Source organism: Numenius arquata, chromosome 14, assembly GCF_964106895.1.
Source record: "Numenius arquata chromosome 14, bNumArq3.hap1.1, whole genome shotgun sequence".
In the NCBI taxonomy this organism is placed as follows: domain Eukaryota; kingdom Metazoa; phylum Chordata; class Aves; order Charadriiformes; family Scolopacidae; genus Numenius; species Numenius arquata.
This window is the reverse complement of record NC_133589.1, coordinates 16,592,544-16,608,118: the sequence shown is the minus strand read 5'-3', so window position 1 is coordinate 16,608,118 and position 15,575 is coordinate 16,592,544. Positions and strand designations below refer to the sequence as shown.

Sequence of the window (15,575 nt, the reverse complement as noted above, 5' to 3'; positions counted from 1 at the left end):
ATACGAGCCCTCTGGGAGGAAGAGATAATAAAACTGAGGGAGCGGTGCCGGCCAGATAGCGTCGCTTATAAACAAGCAGGAAAGAGAGGCGAGGAGAAAAAAAATAAAAATAATAAAAAAGACCAGCCAGCGAGTTTCCAGCAGGCTGCGGAAAGGTTAAATTGTTTGCCCAAGTGCCTGTTGTCTGCGCATGGCAAATGTCCGCCGTGCCAGCGGCCGCCGTTCCCTGTGTGTTGTGTGTGTGTCCCCCCGGGTACAAACGAGGGCCCTGAGGGCGGCGGGACCCACCGGGAGAGCAGAGGGACGCCCTGAGGGACCCGTTCGCCGCCGTCTTACCCCCGTCCCGTTTCTGTCAGCCCTCCCCGCCCGCCGCCTCCTCTTGAGGGACGGGGGCGCGAGCCGCTCCCCTCAGCCACGCGCGCGTCCCTCAGCCTGGGCGGGAAGAAGCCGGGGCGGGGGGGGGGTGCGCGCTCCCGCCGCGGCGCCGCGCCCCCATTTGGGGGCGCGGCGCCGCGGCGGGAACGCGCACCCCCTTCCCGTGAGGAAGATGGTGGCGGCGGCCGGCGGCTGAGCGCGTCCCCGCCGCTCCCCTCCCTCCGCTGTCGGCGACGCGCAGGCAGGCGGGCGGGCGGGCCGGCCCCCGCCAGGGCAGGCAAGCTCCCCGCGGCGGCGCGGCACCACCCCGCCGGGAAACGGGGAAGAGGAGAAGGGGGGGGGTGGGTGGGTGGGTGACGACGGGGACGGGACCGGCCCCCGCGTCAGGAGGTTCGGTGTGAGGGCCCCAAGGCCCCGGTGTTGGCGGCGGCCCGGCCGTGAGGGGAGCGGTGGCCGGCGGGTCGCGGGGAGGAAGCAGCCGAGGCGACATGGAGGAGCGGTCCCCTCCCGGCGGGGGCCCGGCGTTCCCCCCGCGGGGCTGAGGCGGCGGCCGCCCGCCCCGCGCCTCGGCGGGGCCAGCGGCGGGCGGCAGCCCCGGCCCGGCCCGGAGGAGGAGGAGGAGGAGGGCGGGCGAGGCGAGGGGACTATGCGGGGCTGCCCGCGCCCCAGCGCCCTGTGTGCCCAGCCCGGCGAGCGGCGGAGCGCCGCGGCGCTGCCCGGCCGCCCCTCCGCCCCGGCGGCGGGAGGAGACTAGAGGCGACTCTTGCCGAGGAGCCCCCCCGGTGGCTTTCCCAAGGTTTCGAGAGAGAGAGAGAGAGAGAGAGCGAGGGACCCAACTCCTGAGCCGGGGCTCTTCAGGAGGAATTGACAAACATGGCTTCCCCACCGCACCAGCAGCTGCTGCATCACCACAGCACCGAGGTGAGCTGCGACTCCAGCGGGGACAGCAACAGCGTGACGGTGAAAATCAACCCCAAGCAGCACCAGGGCTGCTCCTCTTCCAAGCACTGCAAGTACAGCATCTCCTCCAGCTGCAGCTCGGGGGAGTCGGGGGGCACCCGCCGGGCCGGTGGAGGTGGCCACGGCAGCGGCCACGGCCTCCGTCGGCAGAAGAAGCTGCCGCAGCTCTTCGAGAGGGCCTCCTCCAAGTGGTGGAACCCCAAGTTCGACTCCAACAACCTGGAGGAGGCTTGCATGGAGAGATGCTTCCCGCAGACCCAGCGCAGGTTTCGCTACGCCCTCTTCTACATCGGCGTGGCCTGCCTTCTCTGGGGCATCTACTTCGGCATACACATGCGGGAGAAACAGATTGTTTTCATGGTGCCGGCTCTGTGCTTCCTCTTGGTGTGCGTAGCCTTTTTTGTGTTCACTTTCACGAAGACTTACGCCCGCCATTATGTATGGACTTCGCTGATACTCACCCTCCTGGTTTTTGCTCTGACTCTGGCTCCGCAGTTCCAGGCTCTGAAGCCTGTCTCAGGAAGTGGTGACATGTCCAACCGGACTCTCCCGGCAGATCCCACAGACACTTGTCTTTCTCAAGTAGGCAGTTTTTCTATGTGTATCGAAGTGCTCTTGTTGCTTTACACGGTGATGCACTTACCCCTGTATTTAAGCTTGTTCCTGGGACTGTCGTACTCGGTCCTCTTTGAGACCTTTGGTTATCACTTCCGCGACGAGAACTGTTTTGCACCTCTCGGAGCCGGGGCCGTTTACTGGGAGCTGCTGAGTAAAGCCTTCCTGCACATCTGCATCCACGCCATCGGTATTCATTTATTTATCATGTCCGAAGTCAGATCGAGAAGCACATTCCTGAAAGTGGGGCAATCCATCATGCACGGAAAAGACTTGGAAGTGGAAAAAGCCCTGAAAGAGAGGATGATTCATTCTGTTATGCCAAGAATAATAGCCGATGACTTAATGAAGCAGGGGGATGATGAAAGTGAAAACTCCGTCAAACGTCATTCCACCTCAAGCCCCAAAAACAGGAAGAAGAAGCCCTCCATACAGAAAACCCCCATAATATTCCGTCCTTTTAAAATGCAGCAGATAGAGCAAGTGAGCATTTTGTTCGCAGATATTGTTGGCTTCACAAAAATGAGCGCCAATAAATCTGCCCATGCTCTGGTGGGACTCCTGAACGACCTCTTTGGCCGTTTCGACCGGCTGTGCGAGGACACTAAATGCGAGAAGATAAGCACTTTGGGAGACTGTTATTACTGCGTAGCTGGCTGCCCAGAGCCCCGGGCAGATCACGCTTACTGCTGCATCGAGATGGGCTTAGGCATGATTAAAGCCATCGAGCAGTTTTGCCAAGAGAAAAAAGAAATGGTCAACATGAGAGTGGGGGTTCACACCGGGACAGTCCTGTGTGGCATTTTGGGGATGAGGAGGTTCAAGTTTGATGTGTGGTCCAATGATGTCAATTTGGCCAATCTGATGGAGCAGCTCGGGGTGGCTGGAAAAGTCCATATTTCGGAAGCTACTGCCAAATATTTGGATGATCGTTATGAAATGGAGGATGGAAAGGTGATTGAGCGAGTTGGTCAGAGTGTGGTAGCCGACCAGTTAAAAGGTACGTGCTTTTATTTTGTCCTCAGTCTCTTTTTTTAGTTTTATGAGGGAATATATTTTCCCTAGTGTGTGTTTCGTGCTTGCTGACTTGCAAACTGAACACGTTTTACATTTAACTCCGCGTGCGGGTGATCCCAAACAGCGTGGGAATCGGGGAATAAAAGATGCCACGGAGGTAAGCGTGGAAGATCTTCTGGGGTACTCAAAAATGCAGACTTCAAAACTCCTTAGCGCTCCTTGCCGAGAGTATGGCATCATAGGGAGGAGAAGGTTAATGTGTTTGCTGTCTGCAAGAGGGTTTTTGTTTTACTGGTGTGTGTCATCCTTTAATTCAGTAAGTAAACTCGGTAATTGACTTCATGTGCCATACATAGAGCATATGTGTTTTGCAAAATTATGTATATCTGTGAAAAGTTGTTTTTGGCATTGGGAGAGTTGGGACTGCGAAGGCATTTGGGAAAAATGACAGCTGGATTCACAGAAAGAAATGAGCACTGTAGATTTGGCAGTTTGATAGAGCAAGTTGTTACAGTTCGAAGTTAGGCTGGAAAAAGTTACTCAGGTGGTTCAGCGAGCTGGCAGATGCTCTCCTTTCTGCAGCTCTAAGGATTTGGGGGATGAAACTGCAAATTTGCCATTCGGAAAAGACAACGAGGGATCCTTTGGTTCCCCTCATGGCTTGGCTAAGGGTCTGATTTTCATTTTTCTACCGAGTATTCATTTTGAAACGAAACCCTGGGCTGCTTTCTAGCAGCACTTCGAAGCCCGTATGGGAGGATTGACCGTGCCGAGGGGTTTAATTGTCTCTTTAGCAAAAGCTGTGTCTCTAGTGCTGTGCCTTTGTCTGGTGGAGGTACGGTTGTCTGCAGCGCTCTTAGCCCAAGGTGGGGAGCCGGAGAATCAAAACGGGAGCGGAATACGTCGCAAACCCTTTTATTCTCCGTGAGTTTTTTTGTTCTGTTTATAAACGTACCCATTTTTATGGAGAAAGTGCTGAAAAACGGAGTGGGGGAAACTGAAGGAGTCGTGATGGAGGAAGGAGGTATTTGCTGCAACAAATAGAAAAGGAGGCCAGGGTGGTTGTAGAAAGGTCAGTGAGTAAGGACGGGGGGGAGAGTATTGCAAAACAGCGGTGGCAGCGGCAGCGCAGGCCGCTCGCCCGTGGCAGGTGCTTATTTTGATGTGACACAAATACTTATTTTTGGCGAGCGGGCTGTCCGCATGCATATGGCAACAGGGCTGAAATGAGAGGCTTAGGGGGAGGAAAAATATCGCCAGTGACATTGGTGGCTGGAAGCCATAGAACTGTAGCAGATGCATGTCCCTGGGCTTCAGCTTTCTGTTTAGCCTCTAAAAATACAAATTCAGTTTGTTTCTTTGAAAACTGTTGACACTGATGCATTTCAGTGGAAGGGTGCTTCCAAGAAAAAAGGATCAGACGTGATCTCTCTGTTACTCTAAGCTTAATCTTGCTGTTCTGGGGAAAACAAATTTAATAGGTTGCAGAGAAACAGCCCTGCAATCTTTAAGTTCTGAATTTCCCTCTTCCATCTACCTTAACAGCCAGATGCAGTGTGAAGGCTGAGTCGTAGCAACAAATGAAATTAAGTGGTTTTGCTAAATTTATAACTGTATTTGGTATCATTACGTACAAAGTGACGTGAACTTACTTGTGGAGACTGATGGTACTGCTCTTAAATATTTTTATTTAGTTGTTTGTATTTTGTAGGAGATCACGAGAGCGCTGTGTAGAGCAATTATGCCCCATGCCAGGAGTGGTTTTTTCCTGATCTTTCTCAGACTCCTGTTCTGACCTTGGTTACATCTCTTGTGAGAGGGCATACGTGGGCTGCTGGGTCTCATCAGTACAGTGGTTTGGATTTTGCAGCTTTGAGTGCCTTTCACAGGTCCTGCTTTAGCCAGGGCGCTACAAACTGAAATGCAATCTAGGTAAGGTGAGGCTTGGTCTGTGGACTGACATTTTAATGGTCTCTTCTTACCTTGAAACCTAGCTATGGAAGCAATTAGAGCATGTGGTAAGAATGGCTTTAACGAGGAATATGGGTTGGGTTGTTTCAAGTTCCCTTCTGTACTTTATTGTGGAACTGTAATTAGCTTGTGTTTCTTATCAGCGTCTTACATAGTTACAGAAATCAGAGTCTGTGTGTACAGTTAAACCGAGCAGACCTTTGCCATGGCCTCCTTTATGTGCAGGTCTGTGGCAGGCGTTGTCCCTTGCCCTCCCGTGCCCAGACCCTCAGTGGCACACGGTGGGTGCTGCTGAGCTGCCTCAATACCTTGTTCCGCAGTCAGATTGCTTGGCCGATGGCTAAATGGCATCAGGAGTGGGGGGAAAAAAAAAAAAAAAAAAAAAAAAAGAAAGGCAGTGATAAAAGCAATCCAACAGTAGTGCCACAGGCTGGCGACGAGAACCTGCTGCAGGGGAGGGTTTTGTTAAGGAGCAGCTCTGAGATTTAATAGAGTAAACTGAGATTTCACCTCTTAATTAATTGTCCTCTGCCAAGCACCTGCTCGGTTTTGTGAACGGAGGTGCTGTGAGGAGGCTTTGCTTTACTACTTTCCCTGAGAATTCGTTGATTGTAGTGATAGAGAAGAGGAAGTTTGTTGTGGTTGTTTAATTATGTCATACGTCGTGCTCTTTTCAAGTATGAAAGTGCTGCGGAGATAACAGACGTAAGCTTTGTTTCCCTACGGATACTTCACTTCTCAGCTTCCTTTCAACCTTTGGTATCTTAATAATAGCCTATTTTTTATGTTATATGTCTAGTATATTATGTCTTAATTGTCTGAGCTGCTGCACTAGTGGTAGCTATCTTTCTGAGGCTGAGTTGATGTGATCAAATAAACTCTTTATAGAGCAAATGGAGAGGTGCTGAGGACTCGGTGTCCACATTATGCATATCTCAGGACTTCTACCTAAGTCTGGGTCTTCGAACAAAAAGTACTGGTGTGGTTGGAGCATATCAGGCGTGTTCCTGGAGCGAGCCTCTTGGTCCGGTTCACCCAGAAGGAATCCGGGTACAGCTCTACAGTGTGTGCCGCAGCGGGATGGGCAGGAGGGAATTGGGAAAGCTGGTTCAAAACTGCGCTCCCTGTTCCCTTTGAAATACTAATGTGGATGTACCTCGAGTTGTCCTAGTGCTGCTGTCCTTGGGTTTTGGAATAGACAAGGCAAAACTGATGTTTTCTCTCCCTGTGCTGTTTTGTGGTTCACCAAAATCTTAGGATGGAAACATCTTTTCTCCCTCCTTTGATGCTTTGGCTCCATATTGCAAGGAGTGGGGCCCTGGTATGTTCCCTCCTGTTTCTGCCTTCGGAATTCAGTAGATGGGGTCTAAAACAAACCAAAAAAGTGAGCACTGATGACCTTATGATGTTTTTGCCCCTTTTTGACTGCTGTTTAAGATTGCTCAGGCCATCTGTTTTCACAGTGCCTGATCCCCTTGGATGTGAGGAGAGAGCGATGCTGGGGTGATTTTTTTTTTTTTTTTTTTTGAGGGCCTCAAATAAATCCTAGACATCAGTTCAATTATATCTTCCATAATAATTTTGCCATACGATTTGGGACAACTCACTTTTTCTATTTTCTTGCTGAGCTTCCTAACAAATAAGTTTATTGAAGATTATGAGATACCGAGAGTCATATAATACACGTTAATGTGTCCCTGCTGGACTCTGTGGAGTCAGAGATCTCTTCTCAGGATATAAAAAGTTCTGCTTATGGAAATATTTTTATTTTGCTCCGTTCTTCTTGGTTGTTTGCATTTCTCTTTCTTGTTACTTAGGAGGTCACAATATTGCTATTTGCCAGCCAGCCAGCAACTCTTCCAGAAATACCAGGGTCACTGGCATCTCTTTTTTTGAGCGCTCAAAATACGTAAGCATGTTGGGGCAAGAATGTGTGTTTATAGAGCATGGCACAGCGGAACCGTGATTTCATTTGGGGCGTTTGTATGTGTGCCGATACTCTAATGAGAGTCGTTGCTATTAAAGTTCCCTTAAAAAATAAAAAAAAAAATATTAAAATCCCAAACTTTCTGCAGCAAGGCACCTCCTTGCTCAGTTTGCCTCAAGGAATGGCTTTATCGCTGGATTTCTGTTGGAAGCCCTTGAAGATACAGACAAGCTTTTCTCTCTAATTTTGCTGTTTTGCTTCATCATGGAAAAACCGTAAGCGGATCTTGTTCACTCTGTGGCCTGGCCAACCGAACCAAGGAGTCCATGGCTTCAGAGGGAAGGTCAGTTTTCACAGCACTCACTGCCTGAAAAACCACCAGTTTACCTGTGGCAACTAGTGGCCGTTCCTGATAAAGCCTATTAAAGACCTGTAGCTTACTGTATTGTCTTGCACTGTTCTCTATATCTCCTTTGCTTTTAAACATTTTTTTAATAAAGCAAATCGGTTATAAAAGTCACCTGTTTGCTCAATATTGAAACCTTTTAATGTAATTTAAGGCTATTATTTCTCCATAAATAGCCTAGCTCTTCACACGGTGGCAACCGGCGACCCGAGGGATGCTTTTCCCTTGGCAGACCGCAGGGTACAGCTCTGCCTGGTGACTTGATACTCCGCTGCTTCTTCAGGTTTGGGTTACAGGGAGCGGGTGATCCTGAAAGACAAAAGTTTCGGGTAAGGTTATGAAGGGAGTCATTGAATTTTCTTTCCCTTTCTCCCCTCTGCAGCCGATCGGGGGGAGACTACGGTTACACCCCGACAGCGGTGTAGTCTTCCCTGCCTGCCCCGTCTTTCTGTCTTTTACCAGACCTGTGTGTAGCTGTCCTATGCTTCTGGAAGTTCATAGGTAGATGAAAGATCAGATGAAAGTTTTCCTTAGCTTTTTGAGCCCAGCTTGCAGGGCACAGTGTAAATCTAGAAGGCTCGTGCTTGTGCCAGCAGGACAGCTCTGCAGAGTGCTTCTGCACAGCTTGAGCTCACCCTCTGGCTTGGCCAAGAGCAGCCTTAGTCTCTAACGAGTAGGTGGGTTTGGGGTGAGGGCAGGAGGTTTGGGTGCTTGTCTGGTGCGTGTCTGGGTCTGCCTCTTCAACCTCTAGCTTCATCACATTCAATAGATGTAGATCTCTAGGTACTGGCTTTTTATATTTATCGAGCTCATTTGTGACAGGCATTGTAATTCTGGATTTCATGTTTTCCGATACTAATCTGACAGTCAGGCAACAATTGATAGATAGAACAAATGTCAATTCTTTTGAAGTGGCATGTGAACATACTTCTACTTTCCTACAAAACAGAATTGTGAGTTCTGGGAGAGAAAATTTTAGTGAATAGCCAGTTTATCAATTTTACAGTCTGACCTACTAACTGTTGATCTTGAGGTAGTGGTTCATGATCTTATTTTCAAGTGTGAGACTGAAAATAAAGTATCATACACAGGTTGGCTTCACTCCTGTATTTAAAAAATGAAAAGTACTCAGTGACAGGTAAAGGATTATAATTAGAGGTAATTTGCATGAAGGCATATTGCCAGGAAGAAGTAAATTCTACATTGATTTAACATTTTGACGTGATCTGTAATTTTACCATGTAACAGCAAAAAGAAAAGGAGGTAAATAGCGAATATAGTTGCTCAACCTGGTTCTTGTCAGGTCTTCACTGGGTGAAGATGTGTTTCATAGCTATAAATAAAAGAAAGAACTTTGTATGAAAACCTAGTGATTATTGAGCTTTCCAAATATCTTACATGATATAATGACACAACTTTTTCTGAAAGTAAATCTGTGTATTTGTGCATTAGTACTGATCAGCTTTTGCTGCCCAGGTAGGTTTTGTGACCCACGATTTCTAAAAATTTTTGAGAAGGATTTGCTGAGTTGCTCTCGGTTTTATTTGTGTAAGACCAAGTAGAAAAAAAATCTCAATTAAAAAAATATTTACACTTAAGCTGGTTTTATTATTTAAGGGAAACTCAGGTGTTGGCTTTTGAGGCTTTGAGTTTTGATAACATACTTCAGGGCTAATTTGACTGCCCACAGTGAAAAATAATTTACAAGGATAGTTAGTATCTATGGAAGATCCTCCGCTTTTGAGAAGATGGAGGCTGACTCTAACCATACATTTTGTTTAACAACGTGGGCTCCAGTTTCAATTTATCCTGTGTCCTGATGCTAATTAACAAATAATTCAGGGCAGTGCTGGCAATCTGGTGGTAAAGTGCCTGGTTAAGCCCTGTATGAGCACTGTAACATTTTCAGTAGACCTGGAGACATTTACGCCCTACAAGGGTTGAAGTGAGCGTGGCAGGAGTGGGGCTTTATTCTAGAACATGGGAAAAGATGAATCCAAGGTCCTGTGATATTGGGGGGACACCGTGGCTTCTGCTGCATTTGGTGATCATCATCTGCAGAGTCTTTTATTTATTTTTCTGTCTTGGGCTCCCCAAACTATGGGTGCTGCAATGTAAACAGGTACCCTGCAAATAACAAGTCTGAGCTCTCCTCTTCCTTCTTCCCATCAGTAAATCTTCAGAGGTAGGTGAGGGACAATTTAAATGCAAGAGAACTTCTTCTTTAAATAAATGCCTTGACATGGTGGCTTTTGGGGAAAAAAGATTGATGGAAAAGACAAAACAAAGTCAAAGACATATAAATTATATTCATCTTCCATCATGAGGAGGATGCATAATTTGAATGGGTTGTTTAAATCTCTTTTTGCAGTTATTTCACAACATGTGCTTCACTTTTCCGTTTGGTAGGCGAAGTATATTAGAACTTACATTCACCCCTTTAAAACAAATTTGATTGGATTTCAAGTTGCTGTAGATTGTCCTGAAATATTACTAAAATTAGGAAATTCAAATTATTTTCTGCCATCTACAGTTTGTGTTTAAGCTCTCTCTCTCTCTCTCTCTCGACCCTGAATCACAAGCTCACTCCATCCATCCTGGCTCTGTAAGGAGAGACAGCCATTCCTCTTCCCGTTACAGCTGACACTTGAAAATTCTCAGCTATTTTTAGATGATTTTTCAATCTCATTTCTGTCCTTTGAAAAGAAAGAAAGAAAGAAAAAAAAAAAAATTCCTAACCTTTAAATTTTTAACTTCCAGTGGGAGTTGCTATCGCAAAGGCGGCAGCTCGTCAATATAGCCTCATTAACACATTTTAACAGGTTCTGTTATATAAGCTTGCATTATTGTGGTGGCTCTTTCGTAGCAAAGCCGTGCAGGTTTCGAAAGTGTAGCTGCTTGCTCCCGAGTAATAATTTGTGCAAATCTAAAGCGGCAGTTGGAAAAGCGGCAGAGGCTGGAGATGGTGCCCTGGTGTGACAGGTTTGTCTTCACCCAAGTGTCACGTTGGGGCACTGCTGCTGTCGTAGGCAACAGGACAGATCTGTCTGCTTGGGCTTATCTTGCTGGGCGGTTGTCGGTATCAGACTGTACCAGAAACCTCTACTGCCCTTCCAAGCCAAATCGTTTTCATCAAATAAATATTCTCTTTATTTTTTTTATTTTTTTTCCCCAAAATGTTTTAACCTAGAGCAATAATCCTACTACCTACATGGTTTTAGGGAGAGATTTTTTCATGGTTCTGAAATTACTTTGTGAAGGAACAAAATGTTCTAGATCCACTTCTTCAGCTGGCATCCTTCGGACACAAAATGCCCCTTACAATTGCCTGGAAACTTTCTGGGTTTGTATTTGTTACAGTAACTTAATGTGGGAATTCTTAGCAAAGCATATAAATAACAATGATTATATTGCAAGTCTTTTTCACTGATAGCACTTGCTGTTCCTCTTGTTGCACTTCTACAGCTGTTGTCTTCAACTTGACTTGATAAATTTAGAAATTACATTATTGTCGTAAAATAGCATTACTTGTAAAATCTCCAAAATTGGAACAGTGCAGAGGGAAGTAGTGGAATCGAGTCCACTGGCTTGCCAATGGACCTTCCCTTCTATCCGCTGCTTAACGTATGCAGAAACATGCTAAGAAAAGAAAATGTCTTTTACTATACGTATAGCATCTACTCAAAGAGCAATTTGCTTTCCTTTTGCTGCCTTTTTTTTTCCCCTTTCATCTGTCAAATCCACCGGTGTGGATGTCGTTGTGGGGTGGAAGGTTCCTACTGGCCACATGATTCCTCCTTAAACCAAAGGTCCTCCCATTGCAAGGGGAGGAGAGGGGGCACGCGGAAAGAGAGCTGAAAAGCATCCCAGTCCAGCTGCCTATAAGTCTATAAAGACTTAGTTTCCTTCCAGTCTTGTTAATTTATAGACCTGAATAGAAAAATTGCTCTTTTCCCCTCCTGAGAAGAGAGGGAGGAGGAGAAAGTGGAAAGCAAAGCTAATTGTGAATCAATACCAATGATATTAACAACTATTCGCATGTTTTAAGAGCCCAAATGGTGGTGGTTTGGTTGACTGTGCTTAACTGCACAACAAGCAAAAAAAAAAAAAGTCTATAATTGAAATCAAACATGCTGTTAAATATTGATCCAGCCTACAGGAAACACAGGCAAACTGCTTCTGATACTGGCTGCTTAATTCTTTGCGTTCATTAGATAAACGAGGATATTTCAGTCAGAAAGGTAATCTTGTTTTTTAAATGTGCAGCTTTGATGTTCGACTTAACTTCTCTGCTGTGTATTAGGGATATGGATCTTTTTTTTTTTTTTTTTTTTCCCTTTACAGGGTATTACACTAGGTATGCTGTTTTCAAAAGGCCTCCCCGGGAAGCTTTTGCATAGCTGTTCCCAGTAGCTCTTGAAATCAAATTCTTGCGTTTTTCAACTCTTGCTTAATGGCCGTGAGAAGTCAGCCCTGTAAGGTACTAAATGTCTTTAATCTCTGACCGACTTGGACGAAAGCACAATGGATAAATCTTTTGGAAAAGCTCAGGGCCTGACAGCCCCGGTGTTAAAGACAGGATGTAGTGAGGAAATGTTCCTGTAATGGCATTATTTGCGAAGAGACCAGGTACAACATTAGCTCCAAATTTCCTTTGTTTAGACAGCGTGACGCTTAGTAAGAGCCGTCCGTGTTTCTGGGAGGTCTGAGCTTGGACTGGACGCAGAGAAGAAAAGGCCACAGGCTTCCAGAAGAAAGGTGGGGACTTCGCAGTGTTGCGCATGTCCACAGTGAAATTACACCAGCCGATAATCAGATTTTGCTCCAAGACTTTTGTAACCCTTCCAATCTCTTTCCAGGTTTTTAAACTTGGTTCTGATTTGATAACAATATGCAGGAAAGTGAAAGGATTTTACTTGTTTTACCCTCTCTGACCCCCTATTTGGGACTGATCTTACTACTTAGAATCTTTTTCATAACCTTATATCTATCTCGTATGTACATATAAGTTACTAATGAGACAATATGACTAATACTTAATGTTTTACTTGCTGCTTGGCAATGTGGCATCAACTAGAAGCAGAGAGCATTCTTAAAAATACCGCATAAGGGTGACAAAATGTGTTATGAGTTGTTTCATAATCGCAGTAAACCATTTAAGAGAAACACACGCCCCACACCTCACCCCAGGTTCTGGAATCCATAACTGAATTTTTCTGCTGAGGATGTTAAAATAACATATACGTCTTAGGTTATGAAACATCGCTGCTGCTGGAATTTGCTGTGGATACAGAGGTAAACAAAAGGTCTGCTGGTCTTCATTGAAGTCACGTTTTCTTACCTGTGGTGGAGACTTTCATTGGGTATTTGCTGACAGTTTTCCACAAATAGGTCCAAAAATCTTAATTGCATAAAGCTGTTGTGAGTTATTTGGGTTTTATACATGTGTATACATGTGTATATATGACATATATGTGCATCCTTAGGATGTTTCTTATGTGAAAATACTCCCAAGTTGTCTTTGCAGTCCGTTATTTCTGAATAATCAGATGCCTGAATCATGTTTAATCAGCTCGGAAAGTGGGCTTAGTTCTAGAATGACTAGATGTTCATCAGGTGGGTGGCGTTTTTAATAAAAGTTTTGCTTAACTATATTTAATAGGGAGCATCATAAAATCTACCTGTTGCTGACAGAAGGTGGGAGATGCATCTAAGAGAGGTTTTCAGAGCGCTGTGGTGGCTTCAGCACGGCGTGGGACCTGCCCGGCTCTGTGGTCCTGCCTGCAGGAGAACCCGCTCTGGCAAAGGAAGGTGGTTGCTGCTAGAGCGGAGGTGTATGAATACCATCTGCACGCTCGTGGTACCACCTCGTGCTTGCTCTGATGGTAGGGGATGGAAAAAAAGGAGATAAAGGATGCCGTTTTTAAAAAATGTGCAGGCGAAGGCGACCGAGAGGAAGGTGCTAGTCTCTGCACCCTGATGAAGCACTGGGACTACATTGTGCTTTGTCCCTTACTCCCGCTCAGAGATAAGAGACAGTTTGGTGATGGCTACGTGATGTTCAGAAGTTTGGTAATGATTTTGTGTCGGTAATTGGGTACTGAAATTGCATCAGACCATAGGGAAGACATTTTTGATCAGGCACAGTGTTTTCTAAGTGTTCTAAAAAAAATGCGTGCGTGATGTGGCTATATTTAAAATGTAGTACATCTGTTAAGCTTTTAATTCTTTCCAAGATTTCAGGAGGTGACAAAGTTGGAAATTGTCTTGAAGTTTAAATTAAGATTTTTACTTTTTTTTTTTTTTCCAAGTTAGGATATTTGCCTGCTAGGCTTCCGCGCTTCCCAGTGCTTCTTTGGAGTAGTGTATTTGATTAAACACTTAAATAAACTGCATTACGTGTGTATTTCGGGGCTTGGATTATGCTTTGACTTGTATGAGCCTCGTATCAGCCATAGACGAGCGCGCGGCCAATACGGTCATAAATTTGTGTGAGCTGTTCTGCTGCCTCTGTAATGGAGACGCTTTTGTGGCGTTAGATTGTGCTGACAGTGTGTTATTTGTCTGCCCCGGTTGGAGTAAAGGATTTGTTAATTCTTACGCTGCTTAGTAAGCACAGGAGTTGGACCATGCCCCACCAGGCTTTGGTGCCGCTTTTTAAATGCTAAATCCTCCTAAAATTGTTTCATTTCAAAGAGGAGCCAGTTGTTTTTAATAGCAGAATTACCAACTTATGGAAATAACGTGATTTTGTGTGTGTTTTTAATGTGGTCTCCGTGACTTTATGGTAACACAACAGTCTGTGTGTGTTGGAAATACGTAATACTCAGTTCAGGAACTGCAGTTAATATACATTGAGTATATCTATAGTTTATCTAAATAAGACAACTTTAAGGGTAGCAGATGACTTTTACAAATATCAGTGAAGCAAAGTGGTGTTCGTAAAGCCCTTGCTGCTGTATTTAGGAGATTCAGTATAAAATGAACACAAAGCACAAGAGTTAAAGCCGTAAACACAGACTTTGGGATCAGAAGAAGGATGGCTGGGAGTATTTATAATAGATTTTATTGCCCTTTCAACGCGTAGGTAAAATTACAACTCTGCTACAGTGACTGTTAGAAGACGATTTTATGGAAAATTAACCAGTGAAGCATAGCCAATAATAGATGGCCACTGAAAGGGTTAATCCTTTGATCTTTATTTATACAATGAGGCACTTCTCAGACAAGAAGGGGTATCGAATTAATTAAGAAGTCTGTGCTGCTACCTGGGCTTCTCAGCTGATGAGGGGCCGGTGACGCTGAGCCCCGGCGAGGTACGCTCTCGCCCCGGGAAGGCAGAAGGTAGGGAGCCGGTAACGCTGATAACGTATTCCAGATGTGCTGTCCCGCTCCACGTGTTCCAGATGTGCTGTCCCCCTCCACGCGGCAGAGGGGCTGTGCGCTGGGGAGGCAAGGGAAGGGGGGACGGCAGCTTGAATTCAGCATTGGGCTGTAATGGAGCAAAACCAGTAAGGATCCCATCCCTGCGCTTGAGTTGGGAATGGCTCTGCTACAGCCTTGTAGGATGAAGAAATGGTTTTCATTTTTTGAGCATAGTTAGCTTCTTTTTTCGTGATATGACTTCACCACATCTCATAAATGGAAGAAAACTCCCTTCCAAATGCCTTTCTTTCAAGAAAGCTTAAAATAAACGTCTTGATTTCTATACATGTGGATATTTTTATGCTAATATATAGCTGAACCATAACAAATGGAGGATGAATTTTTACTCCCCAGTATTTACTCTTTCTTTTCCCTTGTCGGGGGATAAAAATCTACCATGCAGGCACAGTACGCAAATTGGAAAGATCACCAGGTATTTTAATAACTAATGTGGATTAAACGTATGTTACTTGTGCATGGAGGCTGTGGTAAGAGTGAGCCAAGTGTTTGGTTTGAAAACTCTGGAGTCCCTGTCTTTAGTTTCTTAACGAATAACCTCCTCGTCTGGAGCTGTGTGGCCCATTCCTGAAAACCCGTTGTCTAGACACTTGACTGGGTGAACGTGTTATTTTTCTGACGTGCCCCTTCGATAATCTGCCGGAGGAGGTAAGTCATCCCTCGTCGAACTCCGGTTGTGGCTGTTGTCAGGTGTCTCGGTGGTTATGTTTTGTGGTATTTGCTTGCTCTAATAAAGCTGCTGGAATAGTTGACTTCAGTTTCCTGTTCTGTGAAGATTAACTATTGCTAATGTAAGTTGGGTTTGTTTTTGTTTTTTTTTTTTTTTTAAATGTGAAGTTTACCAGCCACATCCTGAAAATG

The 15,575-nt window shown here is 45.6% G+C and overlaps 1 protein-coding gene across 1 annotated transcript in view; it reads left to right on the top strand.

Annotated features, from left to right (window-relative positions):
• The first annotated feature begins 1,058 nt into the window (after nt 1-1,058).
• Nucleotides 1,059-15,575, top strand: part of ADCY9 (adenylate cyclase 9) — a 90,424-nt gene continuing 75,907 nt past the window's right edge. The window contains exon 1 of the mRNA XM_074158259.1: nt 1,059-2,950. Within this exon, the coding sequence (XP_074014360.1) occupies nt 1,249-2,950 (1,702 nt within the window). The 5' untranslated portion in view covers nt 1,059-1,248. The remainder of the gene's footprint in view (nt 2,951-15,575) is intronic.